Source organism: Mobula birostris, chromosome 18, assembly GCF_030028105.1.
Source record: "Mobula birostris isolate sMobBir1 chromosome 18, sMobBir1.hap1, whole genome shotgun sequence".
NCBI lineage: Eukaryota > Metazoa > Chordata > Chondrichthyes > Myliobatiformes > Myliobatidae > Mobula > Mobula birostris.
The window spans coordinates 7882911-7899578 of NC_092387.1; the positions used below are offsets into that span (position 1 = coordinate 7882911).

Below are 16668 nucleotides of genomic sequence, written 5' to 3' on the forward strand. Positions count from 1 at the left end.
GCATTTGCAGAATCTCGTGCTTATGTATTTTTGTTGTCTGCCCCTACCTTCCACAAGATCAACAGCGATGCTCTTAAACTTGCTATGTGACTGTCAGGTGACTGCTAGAGTTTTCCAAAAATTTTCCCTTTTCAGTTTTGTTATCCCAGGATTAAGTTGAAATTTTGGCACAGTAGTACACTTCAATGTAACTATCATCTACATTAATGTTCTGTGAATGCTATTTGATGCAGATAATGATAGCTGAGCCTGAGGTGCAGACATATGCAGATGTTACTTGACGTAGATATTTCCTTTTATGGTCATTGGATTGGGAACATGAGCAAGAGTCTTTAATGACGTTCTTCCCGGAGGCCATTTGCAGCAACTATGCGCAAATCTGAGATGGGAAAATAGGGTTTGAACCTTGACTATCTGTTTTTCAAAGAATCAGGTTTATTATCACTAACGTATGTCATGTGTTTTGTGTACATTAATGTGTTGAGATAAGTTTACAGTATTTAAAGTGTTACCTTAATAGGCCAAGATAGCGTATGTGGAGAAGATGTTTCCTATAGTGGGGGAGGCTAGGACCAGAGGGTAGAACCTCAGAGTAGAGCGATGTCCATTTAGAACAGAGATGCAGAAAAATTTCTTTAGCCCGAGGGTGGTGAATCTTTGGAATTCATTGTCACAGACAGCTGTGGAGGCCAAGTCATTGAGTGTATTTAAAGGGGAGGTTGATGGGTTCTTGATGAGTAAGGGTGTCAGAGGTTATGTGGAGAAGGCAGGAAAATAAATCAGCCATGATGGAATGGCGCATCAGACTCAGGTGGAATGGCACATCAGACTTGATGGGTGGAATGGCCTAATTATGCACCTATGTCTTGTGGTTTTATGGTTTAATATTCCACCTAAATGGCACCAGAATTTTTAACATCCTAAGAATAAGCTTGTATTTCTATAACAATTTGTATATAAAGAGGTTCAGCAAGTTATTAAAGAAAATGATGAGAAATTTCCTCACTCAGTTGTAGAAGTGTAGAATTCTTTCCCTTGGAGTTATGGATATTGTTCAGAAGCTCAAAGTAAATTATCAATGTATATATATATCACCATATACAACCGTGAGATTCATTTTCTTGTGGGCATACTCAGTAAATCCAAGAACCATAACAGTATCAGTGAAAGACTGCAACAAAACAGGGCAGACAAACAACTAATGTGCAAAAGACAGCAAACTTTGCAAATACAAAAGACAAGAATAATAAGCAGTAAATATCAAGAACATTGGGGTACCGCAAGGCTCAGTGCTGGGACCCCAGTTGTTTACAATATATATTAATGACTTAGACGAGGGAATTAAATGCAGCATCTCCAAGTTTGCGGATGACACGAAGCTGGGTGGCAGTGTTAGCTGTGAGGAGGATGCTAAGGGGATACAGGGTAACTTGGATAGGTTAGGTGAGTGGGCAAATTCATGGCAGATGCAATTTAATGTGGATAAATGTGAGGTTATCCACTTTGGTGGCAAAAACAGGAAAACGGATTATTATCTGAATGGTGGCCAATTAGGAAAAGGGGAGGTGCAACGAGACCTGGGTGTCATTGTACACCAGTCGTTGAAAGTGGGCATGCAGGTACAGCAGGCGGTGAAAAAGGCGAATGGTATGCTGGCATTTATAGCAAGAGGATTCCAGTACAGGAGCAGGGAGGTACTACTGCAAACACAAAATAATCTGCAGATTCTGGGATCAAAGCAACACTCACAGCACGCTGGAGGAACTCAGCAGATTGGGCAGCATTAGTGGAAACGATGGGTCGACGTTTCGGGCCAGAACCCTTCGTCAGGACACTTGAACCAGTGGGGATAACTTCACTCACCCCATCACTGAACTGTTCCCACGATCTATGGACTCACTTTCAAAGATTCTTCATCTTATGTTAGAAGCATAGAAGGTGCTACTGCAGTTGTACAAGGCCTTGGTGAGACCACACCTGGAGTATTGTGTGCAGTTTTGGTCCCCTAATCTGAGGAAAGACATTCTTGCCATAAAGGGAGTACAAAGAAGGTTCACCAGATTGATTCCTGGGTTGGCAGGACTTTCATATAATGAAAGACTGGATCGACTAGGCTTATACTTGCTGGAATTTAGAAGATTGAGGGGGGATCTTACTGAAACGTATAAAATTCTAAAGAGATTGGATGGGCTAGATGCAGGAATATTGTTCCCGATGTTGGGGAAGTCCAGAACGAGAGGTCACAGTTTGAGAATAAAGGGGAAGCCTTTTAGGACCGAGATGAGGAAAAACTTCTTCACACAGAGAGTGGTGAATCTGTGGAATTCTCTGCCACAGGAAACAGTTGAGGCCAGTTCATTGGCTATATTTAAGAGGGAGTTAGATATGGCCCTTGTGGCTAAAGGGATCGGGGGTATGGAGAGAAGGCAGATACAAGGTTCTGAGTTGGATGATCAGCCATGATCATGCTGAATGGCAGTGCGGGCTCGAAGGGCCGAATGGCCTACTCCTGCACCTATTTTCTATGTTTCTAACATAATATGAAGAATCTTTGAAAGTGAGTCCATAGATTGTGGGGACAGTTCAGTGATGGGGTGAGTGAAGTTATCCCCACTGGTTCAAGTGCCTCATGTTCCTAAGCCTGGTAATGTGAATCCTGAGGCTCCTGTACCACCTCCCTGACGCCAGCAGCGAGAAGAGAGCATGGCCTGAGTGGGTCGGGGGTCTTTGATGGACGGTGTTCTGTGTAGATGTGCTCAATGGTGGGGAAGGATTTACCCATGATGGACTGGGCCTTATTCACTAGGTTTTATAGGATCTTGCTTTCAAGAGCATTGGTGTTCCCATACCATGCTGTGATGCAACCAGTCAGTATATTCTCCACCACATATCTGTAGAAGTTTAGTGCTTAACAGTTTTGGGATTGAAGGAAGTGGGAATTGTCGAATGGCAGAGCAGCCGTGAGAGTTTGTGTGGCTGTTCCTGTCTCGTGTTCACAATGCCAGAACATCTCAGAGTTGTTTTCCAAACTGCGACTGCTCTGGTTGCAGAGGTCAGGATAAGGGCAGATGCTTGTTGATTCACTAGAAACAGAATTAAGACCAAAAATCATGTTCTTGCTTCTCACTTGAAATTCAGAGGAAAATACACTGCCACCTTATGGAGTGAAAGCTGAAAATGTTAAAAGATGTCAAGTTCGTGGTTTCAGGGACAAAGTAGTTTTTCAGGGAGGTGCATGTTCTCTGGGTTTGTGTATGAGTCATTGAAATGCTGGAACTCAGTTGAATGCTCAATGTTATAGTATAACGCTTGATTTCACATTTACTTGAAGACTGTGAGTTCTGCCAAGTTGTCACTCTGCCATTATGTTTTCAAATTGAGTGCAGGGGAAGGTGACTGCGTTGGAGGGTGTCCGTATTGGAGGATGGGGGAGGGTATCCATACTACAGCCCAGCAAAGCTGATGATTAATAAATTGGGAGGGAAGAAATTCAGACAAGTTGTAGTCATTTGATAGCAGCTTGAGTTTTACAAGCAGACATAGGAATAGAAGGTTAAAAGAAGATTTGAGGGAGTAATGTGAAGGAGAGTGTGCTGTTCAATATTGGATTTGCAATAACTAAAAACTGAACTTTATAGGTAGCTAATTCTTTACAGGAAATTCCCATGTAGTGTGTAAAACTCCATTGGCAGATGTGACCGTTTAATTGTACACCCCATCAGCTATTGTAGTAGTCAGAGTTGTACAACACAAGAATAGGCACTCTGGCCCAACTTGTCCATGCCAACCAAATTGTCTACCCCAGCTAGTCCCTTTTGCCTGTATTTGGTACACATCCCTATAAACTTTTCCTGAACCTGTACCATAAAGATTGCAATTGATCTTGCCTCACCCACTTCCTCCGGGAGCTCATTCCACATACCCACAGCCCTTTTTTTTGTGGAAAAACTTGTCCCTCATGTTCCCTTAAAATTTTTCCTTTTTCACCTAAAATCTATCATAGAAGATCATGTTGAAGTACGAAAGCCCAAGGAAATTCATCAGCATGGTACAGCAATGCATGCTGGAGTTCAGGACAATGGTGAATCATCCAAGCCCTTCCCTGTCTCAGATGAGGTTAAACTGGGCTGCATCTTGACATCAGCGCTATTTAGTCTGGTGTTTTCTGCCATGTTGACTGATGCCTTCCAAGTCAGTGATGGAGGCTTCGGCATCAGATTCTGCACTGAAGGGAAGCTGTTCAACTTCAGGATGCTCCAAGCAAAAACTAAATTTGTGACAGACATCATCAGAGACTTCATTTTCATTGACTGTGCCCTCAATGCTGTCAAAAGATATGTGCAGCACTGTATCAACAATTTTTCTTATGCACGTACCAACTTTGGGCTCACTATCAACACCAAGAATACTGAAGTCAGTTCCAGGGAAGTAGTGTGTTGAGCCAAACATGGCAATCAACAGTCAAAGACTCAACCCCAGGATGAGGGTAAACAGGATTGCCAAAGCAAGTGTAGCCTTTGTCAAACTTCATACCAACCCTTGGACAGAAGAAACATAAGTCTACAGACGAAGCTGAAGGTATATAGGGCCATAGTTCTTCCCACTCTGCTTTACGCCTGCGAAACTTGGACAGTGTACTCACAACATGCCAATAAACTGAACCATTTCCACACAGTGTGCCAGAGAAAGCTCCTCAACATTAATTGGAAGACAAAATCCCTGACAGTGGTACTTACCAAGGTGGACCAGCCCAGTGCCTACACTATCCTGGTGCAGTCCCTGTTAAGCTGGGCAAGCCACAGAACTTGTATGCCAGACCATCAGCTGCCCAAGAGACTACTTTACATTAAACTACTGAAAGGAAAGTGTTCCCATGGAGGCCAAAAACACTGTAAAGATGCCCTGGCATCAACTCAGATATGTGGGATGATATCACCCAAGATCTGGTTGAGTGGCACTCCTCCCTCCATATGGGTGCAGTGACATTTGCAGCAGAGAGATTTAGGCTGGCCAGGAGAGCCTGAGCCAGTGACCCCTAACCAAATGTGGCTGTCATCTGTTGTCCACATTGCAAAAAAAAAACTGAGTATGGATTGTCCTTTCCAGCCATTTGCAAATCGGTGGAACCTAGAAATCAGAGATGACCGGAGCGGTTCTCATTGTTGCACGATGGGCAAATGAACAAACATTGCTTTCTAGTTTTAGACTGCCCTATCCTTGGGGTGGCGGGGGGGGGGGGGGTTGGAAGCTATATCCATTTACCCTATCTATGCCCCTCATGATTTTATATATTTATATAAACTCTCAGCCTCCAGGGAACAAAGTCCAGACTATCCAGGTGTTCCTTCAAACTCAAGCTTTCCAATGCTGGTAGAACATCTTTGTGAATCTTTTGTGCACAGTTTTCATCTGGTATGGAGGAGTCACTCCACAGGATTGGGAAAACTGTAGAGGGTTGTAAACTCAGCCAGTTCCATATGAGCGCTAGCCTCCCCAGCATCGAGGAACCTTCAAAAGACAGCATTCATTATTAAGGTTCCTCACTATCCAAGACATATCCTCTTCTCATTGCTACCATCAGGGAAGGAATACAGGACCCTGAAGACACACACCTAATGTTCTAAGAATAGCTTCTTCCCCTCCACCATCAGATTTCTGAATGTTCCATGAACCAACCCATGAAGATTCAACATTGTTTAAAGTCATTTTCAGTGCACATTTGTTAAGTAGAATAAAATAATTGTTACTTCAAATCCAATGTAGAACTCTACCTCACTATTTTTGCTCTCTTATCACAGCTTATTTCGTATATCTTAATATTTGTAGTATGTTTTGTATATCGCATTGTACTGCTGCTGCAAAACGACAAATTTGTCAGTGATAATAAACCTGATTTTTATCCTTCACATAGCTTGACAGCAAGGATTGCACATAGTACTCCAGTGTGGCCTCACTAATGTCCTGTACATGATGTGGTAACATGAGGTCCCAACTCGTATGCCCAGTCATGTGTTCTGTAGTTGGAGAAGCCTGATCTTCAAGTGTGGCAACTGTACTTTATTGCATCTTGTGTTATTGGTGAAACCTTCCAAATTGAGAAATTCTGAGGAAGTGTTTTATCATGCAAACTTTAGATAAGGTATGAAGTTGAGGCTGCATTTTCCATTGTGATCAGATATCAAACAGTGTGATGAGAACTAGAGATGATTGTGTCACTGTCAGTCCCTTGCATCTTCCTTTACCCTGATCTAGATATGGAGGCTCTAAAATCTTCCACTTCCTTTATTTTGCCATTGAGTTCAATTTTGGGAAAAGGTGTCTATGCTTCAGATAGTGACCCCACATCTGAAAAGTCTTTGAACAAGAAACAATGCTTGCATCGTATAACACATACAAAATGCTGGAGAAGCTCTGCAGGTCAGGCAGCATTTCTGGAAAGGAGTAAATGGTCAAGGTTTCAGGCTGAGACCCTTCATCAGGACTAGAAAGGCCAGTACAAGAACAGTACAGTACATCAGGAAGAAGCCAGTACAAGAAGGTGAGGGAGGGAACGTGTACAAGCTAGAAGGTATAATCCCTTTTGTGGATACCTTGTATTTTGCAATATTTATAGTGATGTATATGGTTACTTCAAGCATACTTCTGTCAAACTCAAGAGATTTTCATTTTGTTGATAAAATGCAGAGGCAGGAACTACTGCAGAAAACGGCAATGTCCTTGATTTGTTTTCTTACCCTAAATTCAAAATTCATTTGGTCTTATTTAACTTGAATCCTGCTAGAAACTGATGCTGGTTTGATGTCAAATAATGGTCAATTTAATTTCAAAATTCAAAGTAAATTTATTATCACAGAACGCATATGTCACCATGAAATTCATTTTCTTGCAGGCATTTACAGGAAAATGAAGTACAATGAAAAACTGTGTCAAAGACTGACTAACAACCAATGTGCAAAAGAGGACAAATTGTGCAAATAATAAAGTAATTAAATCATTCTGAGAACTTGAATTGTCGAGTCCTTGAGAGTGAGTCTATAGCTTGTGGAGTCACTGGTTCAGGAGTCTGATGGTTGAAGGGTAATAACTGTTCCTGAGCCTGGTAGTGTGGGACCCCAGGCTCCTGTATCTCCTTCCTGATAGTGAGAAGAGAGGATGGCTTGGATGGTGAGTGTCCTTGATGTTGACAGTTCACAACCAAAGCAGGTTTCATATTGACCATGTGAAATATTTGTGATGGTTCAATTTTTCTGAATTCATGGACTCTCTAGGCATTACATGAGTGCTTATTTGTTCGGCTTACTTTCTGAAATTTGTGATCGGTGATGCTGTGCCCTGCTGACAGTCATCAGTGCAAACAAGGCATGGTGATTGCACCATTGTAGGTCTGTCAGAAGTTTGAGTTCTCTGCAAATATGATCAATATATTTAATGGACAGGTGCAGTTTTGCTTGGTTTTACCACAGTAAATGAGATGAGGAACTTTTCTGTACTTCACTTTGTGTCAACACAATGGTTTAAATTTGAAGGGCAGATCAGGAAGTATGATTGTTATAAATATTGTAGTTGGCAAGTTATTCTGAGCTCTGACATTATTTACTGGTGTAATGCTAGACCCATAGTGGGATGCACTGAGAGGACTGTTTATCCTCGCTGTGTAATCCAGAATTAGAATGGTGAGGTTAAGAAAAGAATTAGTGCAGGTACATATAAATTACAAGAGTAACTCATACTGTGTTTATCAAATCCCCAGGAAATACTTTCACCGGCAATATTTTAAAGTATAGTTTTGTTCTTGGTCAGGCAAAAACTAAATCTTGCTTAAGTCACACAGTAGCAAATTAGCTAAATCACGTCTCTCTTTAGGATTAATGATTGTAACATTATTTTTTAATGGAATGCAAGTAGAACTTTTAACTTCCCCTTTGAGTTTAATTGAGGTATTGTGTTTCATTTCAATGATGGCTCCACAAGCAATGCAGTATTTCCTCAATACTAAATGGAATTACCAGCACAGGTGCTCCAGTCACAAACAAGAGAAAATCTGCAGATGCTGGAAATCTGAGCAACACATACAAAATGTGCTCAGCAGGCCAGTCAACATCAATGGGGGAGAAAAAAGTACTGTCGGTGTTTTGGCCTGAAACCCTTCGCCAGGACTGCTGAGTTCCTCTAGCATTTTGTGTGTGTTGCACAGATGCTCTAGTTCCTGGTTTGGAGCTTTCAACCAATCCAGTTAATCTCATTCAAAGATATTTTGTTCATTTAATTCTCTGGGAATGAGGCTGAGTAAATGTCAGTTTGAGAGGTCATCTGAAGATAAATTTGAGAACAAGTTGGTGGTTTCTGGTTATTAGCTGCAGGGTAGTTCAGGTTGTGGGTGAGGTCTCAAATCCTCAGGATAATGAACAATGGTATTTACTAAAGTATGCTTGGTGTGTTCCATCACAAGTTGCTGGTTCTGCACATCTCAGCTAGTGGACATATAGACAGTGCCAATTTATTAACCAATTCAGAAAGTTAGGCCATTTAGACTGCAGCATTCTCTGCAATTTGGGGTGTCAAAAAATATAGATTTTACCATTTTCTAAAAAAATGTTTCCCTGGGGTCCTTCCACACTTTCAGTTCTGGAGCATTTTGCTACTTGAACCAACCAGGTGTCCATTCCTTTAGTAAATGTATGCTGTAAGTGCCAGTCGCAGAAGATAAGCCAAACAGATAAGCACTCTGGTAAAGTATGGACTCTGAAAAATGCAACGTCACAAACATTTCAAGCGGTCAATATGAAATCTGCTTCAGCTGTGAATTGAAAATAAATTGGTCATTATTTGATATCAAACCAATGGCAATAATACTCTTGTCCTCTCTCTAAGGAGTTTGTACATTCTCCTCTTAATTGCATAGGTTTCCTTTGGGTGCTCCAAATTCCTCCTCATTCCAAAGCCATACGGGTTAATAAGTTAGTTGGTCACATGGGTGTAATTGGACGGCGCAGTCTCACTAGGCTAGAAGTGCCTGTTACCATGTTCTGTCTCTAATTAAATAAAAAAAATCTGTGACGTGGTGACCGGAATGTATTAGTATCATGCACGATGGATACAGACCCTCCAGCTCACCAAGTTAATGCAAGCTAGCAAATGCGTATCTGTACTAATCCCATTTCCCAACACTTGGCCCCACAGCCTTCTGTGGTATGACTAAGTTTTCAAGCTTCTTGAAAGGTTTGTCACGAATCTAGGACCGGAAATGAGTAAAGGGGTGAGCTGCTTAGTCTTCAGTGAGTAGAAGTTAAAGCTGCACGTAATTCTAGTTATTAAACTATTTACTAAAAATAAAGTCATCACTAATAAATGTGCATTCAATTTGCATTTTTAAAGAACCCATATGAACATGTGAGCAGTTATAGATGCCTTCTGGATATTCTGGCATTGGAGAGGGTCCAGAAAAGGTTCATGAGAATAATTCACTGAATGGCTCCAAGATCTTATGATCTTTGGTCACCAATACCTTTCCTCTACTTCTATTCAGGTTTAACATGGTCTTCTGTTCAGCCAAAACATATGCACCCTTTGGCAAGTCAAGTTTCGCGATGTATATACACCCAGTTGAAGATAAGACTGTAAGATATAGTGAAATTAAGTAATTTGGCCCATCGAGTCCGCTCCACTATTGAATCATGGCTTATTTATTTTCCCTCTTAACCCTATTTTCCTGCCTTCTCCTTGTAACCTTTGACTCCCCCACTAATCAAGAACCTATCAACCACTGCTTTAAATATATACAATAGCTTGGCCTCCACAGTTGTTTGTGGCAATGAATTCCACAGACTCACCACCCTCCAGCTAAAGAAATTCCTCCTCATCTCTGTCCTAAAGGGACGTACTTCTATTCTGCAGCTGTGCCCTCTGACGAAAGTTCCTCACTCTGGACCATTTAATTCGTACTACATAACCTGTTTTGTCCAGGTTAATTGTACGCTTTTGTTTGATTGTCTCTCCCTTTGATTATTTGGTTTATCTCCACAAATTTCACACAATATTCAGAATTTCTTATTCACAGTTAAAACTCATCGAATTCAATGGAAAAATTTGCTCCTATTTAAACTCATAGTTTACTGCAATAGCCCCAACACCTTAATTACTGTCTTATGCAAATAAGTGGAGATGTTTATTCAAACATTGAAGACTAGTAGAAAGGGAGAACTTCTCCAAAAACAGAATAATTCAGTTTTTTTCATAACAACCTCTTGATCCCAGACCTCTCTTTTTCCTTAAAAGTCTGAATCAAGCTGGCATACACGCCCAATGTGCTGTTTGTTGTTTTGTATTTGTTCAGGCAGATAAATTTCACTGAAAAGAGGTTTGCAGGGCCATCAGTAAGTTGGCTAAATTCTGATGCTGCATGTTGCCTATATAGTCTTCTCATTTATGCAGGCATTCCATTTCTTCATCCTGCAGCATAGTGCTGCCATTTTTGAGGGTTTTTGGGTTATTGTCTGCCTTGTTTGTTAAGTAATGGGTAACCAATAACATTTAGGTGTGCATTAGATGTGGACCTAAATGAAAATTGATGTCAGTTGTGATTCCCTTTGTAGTCCTGTATCATGTCCACAATATAGAAGTGTCGCTGACGCAAGACAATCAGGTGCTGACCACAGTAGGAAAGCCAAACATCAATCCTATCAATGCCACAAAAGTAGTTTGCATTTTTCTATAAAGCTCAAGCAAAATGTATTATCAAAGTACATGTATGTCACCATATACAACCCTGAGATTAATTTTCTTTTGGGCATAATAAATCCATAATGGGATAACCATAATATAATCAATGAAAGATCGCACCACATTGGGCATTCAGCCAGTGTGCAAGACACAAACTGCAAATACAAAAAGAAAGAAATAATAATAAATAAGCAATAAATATTGAGAACATGAAATGAGGAAACATTGAAAGAGAGGTCATAGGTTGTGGGAATATTTCAATGATGAAATAAAGTTGAGTGAAGTTATCCCCTTTGGCTCAGGAGCCTGCTGGGTGAGGGGTAATAACTGTTCCTAAACCTGGTGGTGTGGGTCTTAAGGTTCCTGTGTCTGATGGCAGCAACAAGAAGAGAATGTGTCCTGGGTGATGGGGTCCTTGATGTTGGATGCTGCTTTCCTGCGACAGTTTTGTGAGATATGCTTAATGTTGGGGAGGGCTTTGCCATGATGGACTGGGCCATATTCACTACTTTTTTGTAGGAGTTTTCCATTCAAGGGCATTGGTGTTTCCATATCAGGCTGTGATGCAGCCAGTCAGTACACTCTCCACCAGACGTCAATAGAAGTTTTTTTGATACCCAGTTGAAGAATGTTAAATATCCAGTTTATTTGATTTGGAGATGGTTGATGAATCTTTTGTCAGATATACACATACAGAAGCTAGCACTGTGAATTACACTATTTCCATTTGTTTTTGTTGGCCACTCTTCTGTCTCGGCATTCCCTGATTATGATCAGCCAAAATAGAAATTTGCCTTAATTCTCTGTGACATCGAGGCCTCAGGTGGTTACTTTGACAACAAGCATGTGTTTTTCTTTTAATGCTTGATATTTTGATCTGGTGTTTTTTTTTGGGTTTGGTGTTAGAACTTTTATGTTTCTTTTGCAGATCTTTGATGATTACTATCATTTTCGGCATCAAGGAGTAGTGAAACGATCAGTAAACCAGCATAAGTACCAGCACAACAAACTGCGGCTAGCAAAACAGGTAGGCCATGGACCAAGTCTGGGTCACTTTCCTATTATCATTTCTAAATACCTATGAATTAGTTTATTTCTGGGGTCCACGTTCTTTGCAACTGGTTAGATGACGCTTGGAGTATTATGTTCATTTCTGGTCACTTCATTATAGGAAGGTTATGGAAGCTTTAGAGAAGGTGCAGAGGAGCTTTACCAGGAAGCCGTCTGGATTAGAGAAGGAAGGCTTTTCTCTTTCAAGCGGAGGAGGATGAGAGATGACTCGAAAGAGGTGTACAAGATGTTAAGGGACGTAAATCAAACGGATAGCAAAAGAATTTTTCCCAGGGTGTCAGTGGCTAATATGAGGGAGCATAATTTTAAGGTGATTGGAGGAAACTGAAGGAAGGATGTCAGAGGTAGTTTATTTACACTGAGTAATGGGTGCATGGAATGTTCTGTAAGGGGTGGTGATAAAGGCAGATGCATTAGGGTCATGTAGGAAATTCTTAGACACAAGGATGACAGAAAAATGGAGGGTTATGTAGGCAGGACAAGTTAGTCTGATTTTGGAGTAGGTTAAAAGATCAGCAAAACATCGTGGACCACTGGGCCTGTGCTGTGTTGATGGAAATGCATGAACTTTAATGCAGCTCCACAAATTAATGAAAATGTGACTATGTTCCCTTTAATTTCAGAGAAAATATTCAGCAATACAATCATATATTTATCAGTCTCAGGTTATGTTATAGCGTGGATGAAATCACCGAAGAGACAGAGTTACTGGTAGATACAAAGCAGCTTCTTTATTCAACACAGCAAGATACAGCAGGCATCATAGGGGATGGAGACGCTTTCGGTGGAAAGGTCTGCTAGCCCAATGTGGGCTCGATATTTATATGCTAAACACAAAGGGCAATCGCTATTTACAAAGTTATAGACAATGCATAGACAATGCTTCCTTTTGAAGCTACATACAAAACATCACACCTTCGGACTTCATCCTTTCTTCCCGATGCCAACGTGTCTGGGTTGGTACTCACAGCCTTTAGGAGTGCAAGTCAAATCCACAATATATTTATTTAGTATTTTACGTGCTAACATGGAGGACAATTAATATTTATAAAGTACAGATAAGACTGTCTTCAAAACTACCTGTAAACTTCACACTTCCATCCGCAGCATCTGGCTAGTATTCCGATATTCACAGCTTTTAGGAAATGCATTGTTGTGAACTTAATCCACAGTACTTTGTCAAACAGGAGATTGGTGGCCAGAGTCATTTAAGTGTAAATGAATCATCTACCCAAAAGCTCACAGGTTGTATTGATAGAGTGCGTAAAACAGTTTAATTTTTAAGAGTTGCTGAGCGTTACCAGTGGTGCAATGCATTTAGATTCTTGGGAACCCACTGAATAATGAGACATAATTACTGAGTGACCTGGCTTGAATATTCCTACTTAGATTATGAGGACACTCAGTCCTCGTTTATTGTCATTTAGAAATACTTGCATTAAAAAATGATACAATGTTCCTCCAGAATGATATCACAAAACAAACAGGACAAACCAAGACTAAAACTGACAAAACCACATAATTATAATATATAGTTACAACAGTGCAAAGCAATACCATAAATTGATGAAGAGCAGACCATGGGCACGGTTTTAAAAAAAAGTCTCAAAGTCCCGATCGACTCATCATCTCACACAGGCAGCAGAAGGGAGAAACTCCCCCTGCCATGAACCTCCAAGCAGCGGACTCTGAGTCCGTCCAAAAACTTCAAGCCTCTGACCAGCCCCTGAGATACAGCCTCTCCGAGCACCATCCTCTGCCGTGTGCCTCGACCCCGCCCCGGCCACCGAGCAGCAGGCAAAGCCGAGGATTCGGGGCCTTCTCCGGAGATTCTGGACCCCACAGTAGCAGCAGCAGCGAAGCAGGTATTTCAGAAGTTTCTCCAGATGTTCCTCCATGTTCTCACGTCCGTCTCCATCAAATCAGGATTGTGCACGGCACCCTACTTGACAGATAACAGACATCACCACCGGAGTGGCCGCTGCGAGGTGCGTCGTGCCGCCATCTTCTCCTCCTGCTCCTACTTTGAGTGCATGTGCATCAGTTTCAGTGCAACTCAGTTGGTAACTGATCCTGAGTCATTTAAAACATGTATGATTGAACTTGGTTGCTGTATTGTTTTCTTGCTAGTCTGGGTGGTTGCTATAATTTAGATCCCAGTGTAAAAATCCAGCATTGTAACTGAGTTGCAAGTTAAACCAGCGCACAAAATGCGAGAGGAACTTGGCTGATCAGAGCGTATCAGTGGAGGGGAATAAACAGCCCACCATTTGGGCCAAGACCCTTCTTCAGGACTGGAAAGGAAGGGGGAAGAAGCCAGGGTAAGGTGGTGGGAGAAGGGGAAGGAGTACAAGCTAGGAGGTGATAGGTGAAGCCAGGTGCATGGGGGAGAGAGATGGAGTAAAGGCTGAAGAACTAATCTAATAGAGGGCAGTGGACAGTGATAGAAAGGGGGGAACCAGAGGGAGATGATGGGCAGATGAAGAGAAAGGAACCAGAATGGGGAATGGAAAAAAGTGAAGGAGGGGGACTGTTTTACCGGAGGTTGAAGAAATCAGTGTTCATGCTGTTTGGTTGGAGGTTACCCAGAAGCAATATGAGGTGTTGTTCACCTATCCTGAGTTTGGCTTCATCATGGCAGTAGAGGAGGCCATGGACAGACATGATAGAATAACTAAACCATTTCCAATGAATGTGTGACTACATGAGGTAGGTGGTAAAAATCTTCACCTGTTTTTCAGGATGTGGATTCACGAATAAAGCCAGTATTTATCACTCATGTAATTACCCTTAAAAAGGTGTTGCTGAGCTACCTTGCACAGCTGCTGTCATTCTAGGCAAGGTATTCCCACTTCATTGCTCAAGAAAAAGAATGGTGATACAGTTCCAAGTCAGGCTGGTGTGTGACTTGGTGAACCAGCAAGCTTAGGGTAGGGGCTGGTGTTACCATGCACCTTCACTCTCAAATTGCATCTTGTTAATCCTTCAGGTTTCATCAGGAATTAAGGTAAAACTGTAACTTTAACACTCATAACACTTCACCTTTGTGCTCCAAGGCACGTTGTCCAGCTGTAATGGATGACTAAATTCTGCTTGTCCGTTTCTGCTTCACACCATCGCTTTGTGACCTTGAGTCTCCAAAAACATAGAGGTGGGTTAGAGCTCAGCTTCTCAGTTCAAGCATCCACTTGATGCCCAGTTACTTTGAAATGCTTGGCACTGCAATGTACAATTCCAGCTATAGAATCTGTTATTCATGTGAAACCGATATTTCTGGGCGCCTCTGGAAATCTGGCTAGTTAGCCCTCTGGGCGCCTCTGGAAATCTGGCTAGTTAGCCCCTTGCGAACAGTCACTGAACTCTGCTGTTAAAAAAAAACCCATCTTTCTCTAGCTTCATATGTCTAAGGTTTGTACGATTTTGGTCCCGCCAAATTCGTGAGGTTGGGCTGTCTCGCCCACTCAACCTCCAGTTTGTGTGAATGCTGTGTGATTTACTGCCCCCGGCAATTGCCTGTCATGAACTAAATCTCTCACTGCATATAATTATTAAGAAAGTATATTTATGAACATTAACTTAACCAAAGAGTTAGTAAAGGAAAGAAAGGGGAAAAAAAGGAGCCCATTATAATTAAACAGTCAAATTTGCCCATGTTGGAGCTCAAATCTTCCAAAAACCATGTTCACTGATCCTCGGTAGGGCTCAGCACCTTCGGTTCCATAGAATCGTGCATCCCCACTGGATTGAATCCTGCGACCAGTTCTCTCCAGCTTCTCTCCTTATCTCCCGCTAACAAAGTCAAAGACCAAGCTTAGTTTCCCTCACAAAACCTCTTCTCCCCCCCCCCACGTTCTCTAGAACCTTTTCCCAGTTCCACCATCCTAATTGGATGACACACGTTCCTAAGCATCCGTCATCTTTAACAGTATCCCAAAAAGGCTGAAAGCAGAACAGATTGTTCTTACAAAACTGCTAGAATGAAATAACTACAGCATAGTAGTAAAAATATGAACCAGGGCGTTACACATTTCTAAGTGTCTCTTGGAAGAAGTTGAATTAGATACGCCCAAATGGCATTCAGAATGTGGTAAATAATGCTGTCAGCAGGTTAGGAGTACTTGCTTGCTAATTAAACTCATCACCCCTACTGGGTCATAGGCCACCGATAGTAGCTCGCCAGAATCCTCTGACGAATGCCCAGTATTTAAACTTACCCCAGGTGTAGCCTATCTTCTCTTTCCTCGCCCGGGGCAATGTCTCTGTAGCTTCTGTTTGCCTTTCTGTAGCTCTGGGGTTTTACGGGATGGGGTTACTCAACCCTCCTCCTTTCGCAGCCAGGCAGAGTTGGGTTAGGAGTAACTCACACAAAGGCTTGTTATGTACCATTGTTTCTACTGATGATGTGTGGTTTCAAAATTGAACTATGCCTTATTGCATTCTTTTTCTAGCCAGTGAGATGACAATTCTTTGAAATTTTCAGTATCTTGAATTGGAGTAATGCTATGTGATTTGGAAGCTGATGTACAGTAAATATGCCTCTTTGTCTCCTCCCCACCCACCTTTCAAAAACCCAAATGTCCTACAGTGAAGCAGCAATTCACTTGCACTTTTTATAGTTTATTGCGTTTGTTGATCATACTGAACATCAGAGAAATCAGAGGTATTTTGGCTATATCCATTCGCCTGACACTTTAATTACCCACTCCAGTTGTAGATGTAATCACTCAAGCCAAGTATGATATTCCCTTAATGGAGAATGTTTGTACTTGACTTTGTTTAATGTGAGGAAGCTGATGCATGGGCAGCTTCTGATACATTCCTTGACAGATCAAGGGTCAAGATGCTATGGCATGGAATATAAGACAACTGGGGACATTT

At 41.6% G+C, this 16668-nt stretch overlaps 1 protein-coding gene across 1 annotated transcript in view; it reads left to right on the forward strand.

Moving 5' to 3' along the window:
• Nucleotides 1-16668, forward strand: part of LOC140211921 (furin-like) — a 155330-nt gene that overhangs the window by 66663 nt on the left and 71999 nt on the right. The window contains exon 2 of the mRNA XM_072282136.1: nt 11648-11746. Coding sequence (XP_072138237.1) covers nt 11648-11746 — 99 coding nt within the window. The remainder of the gene's footprint in view (nt 1-11647; nt 11747-16668) is intronic.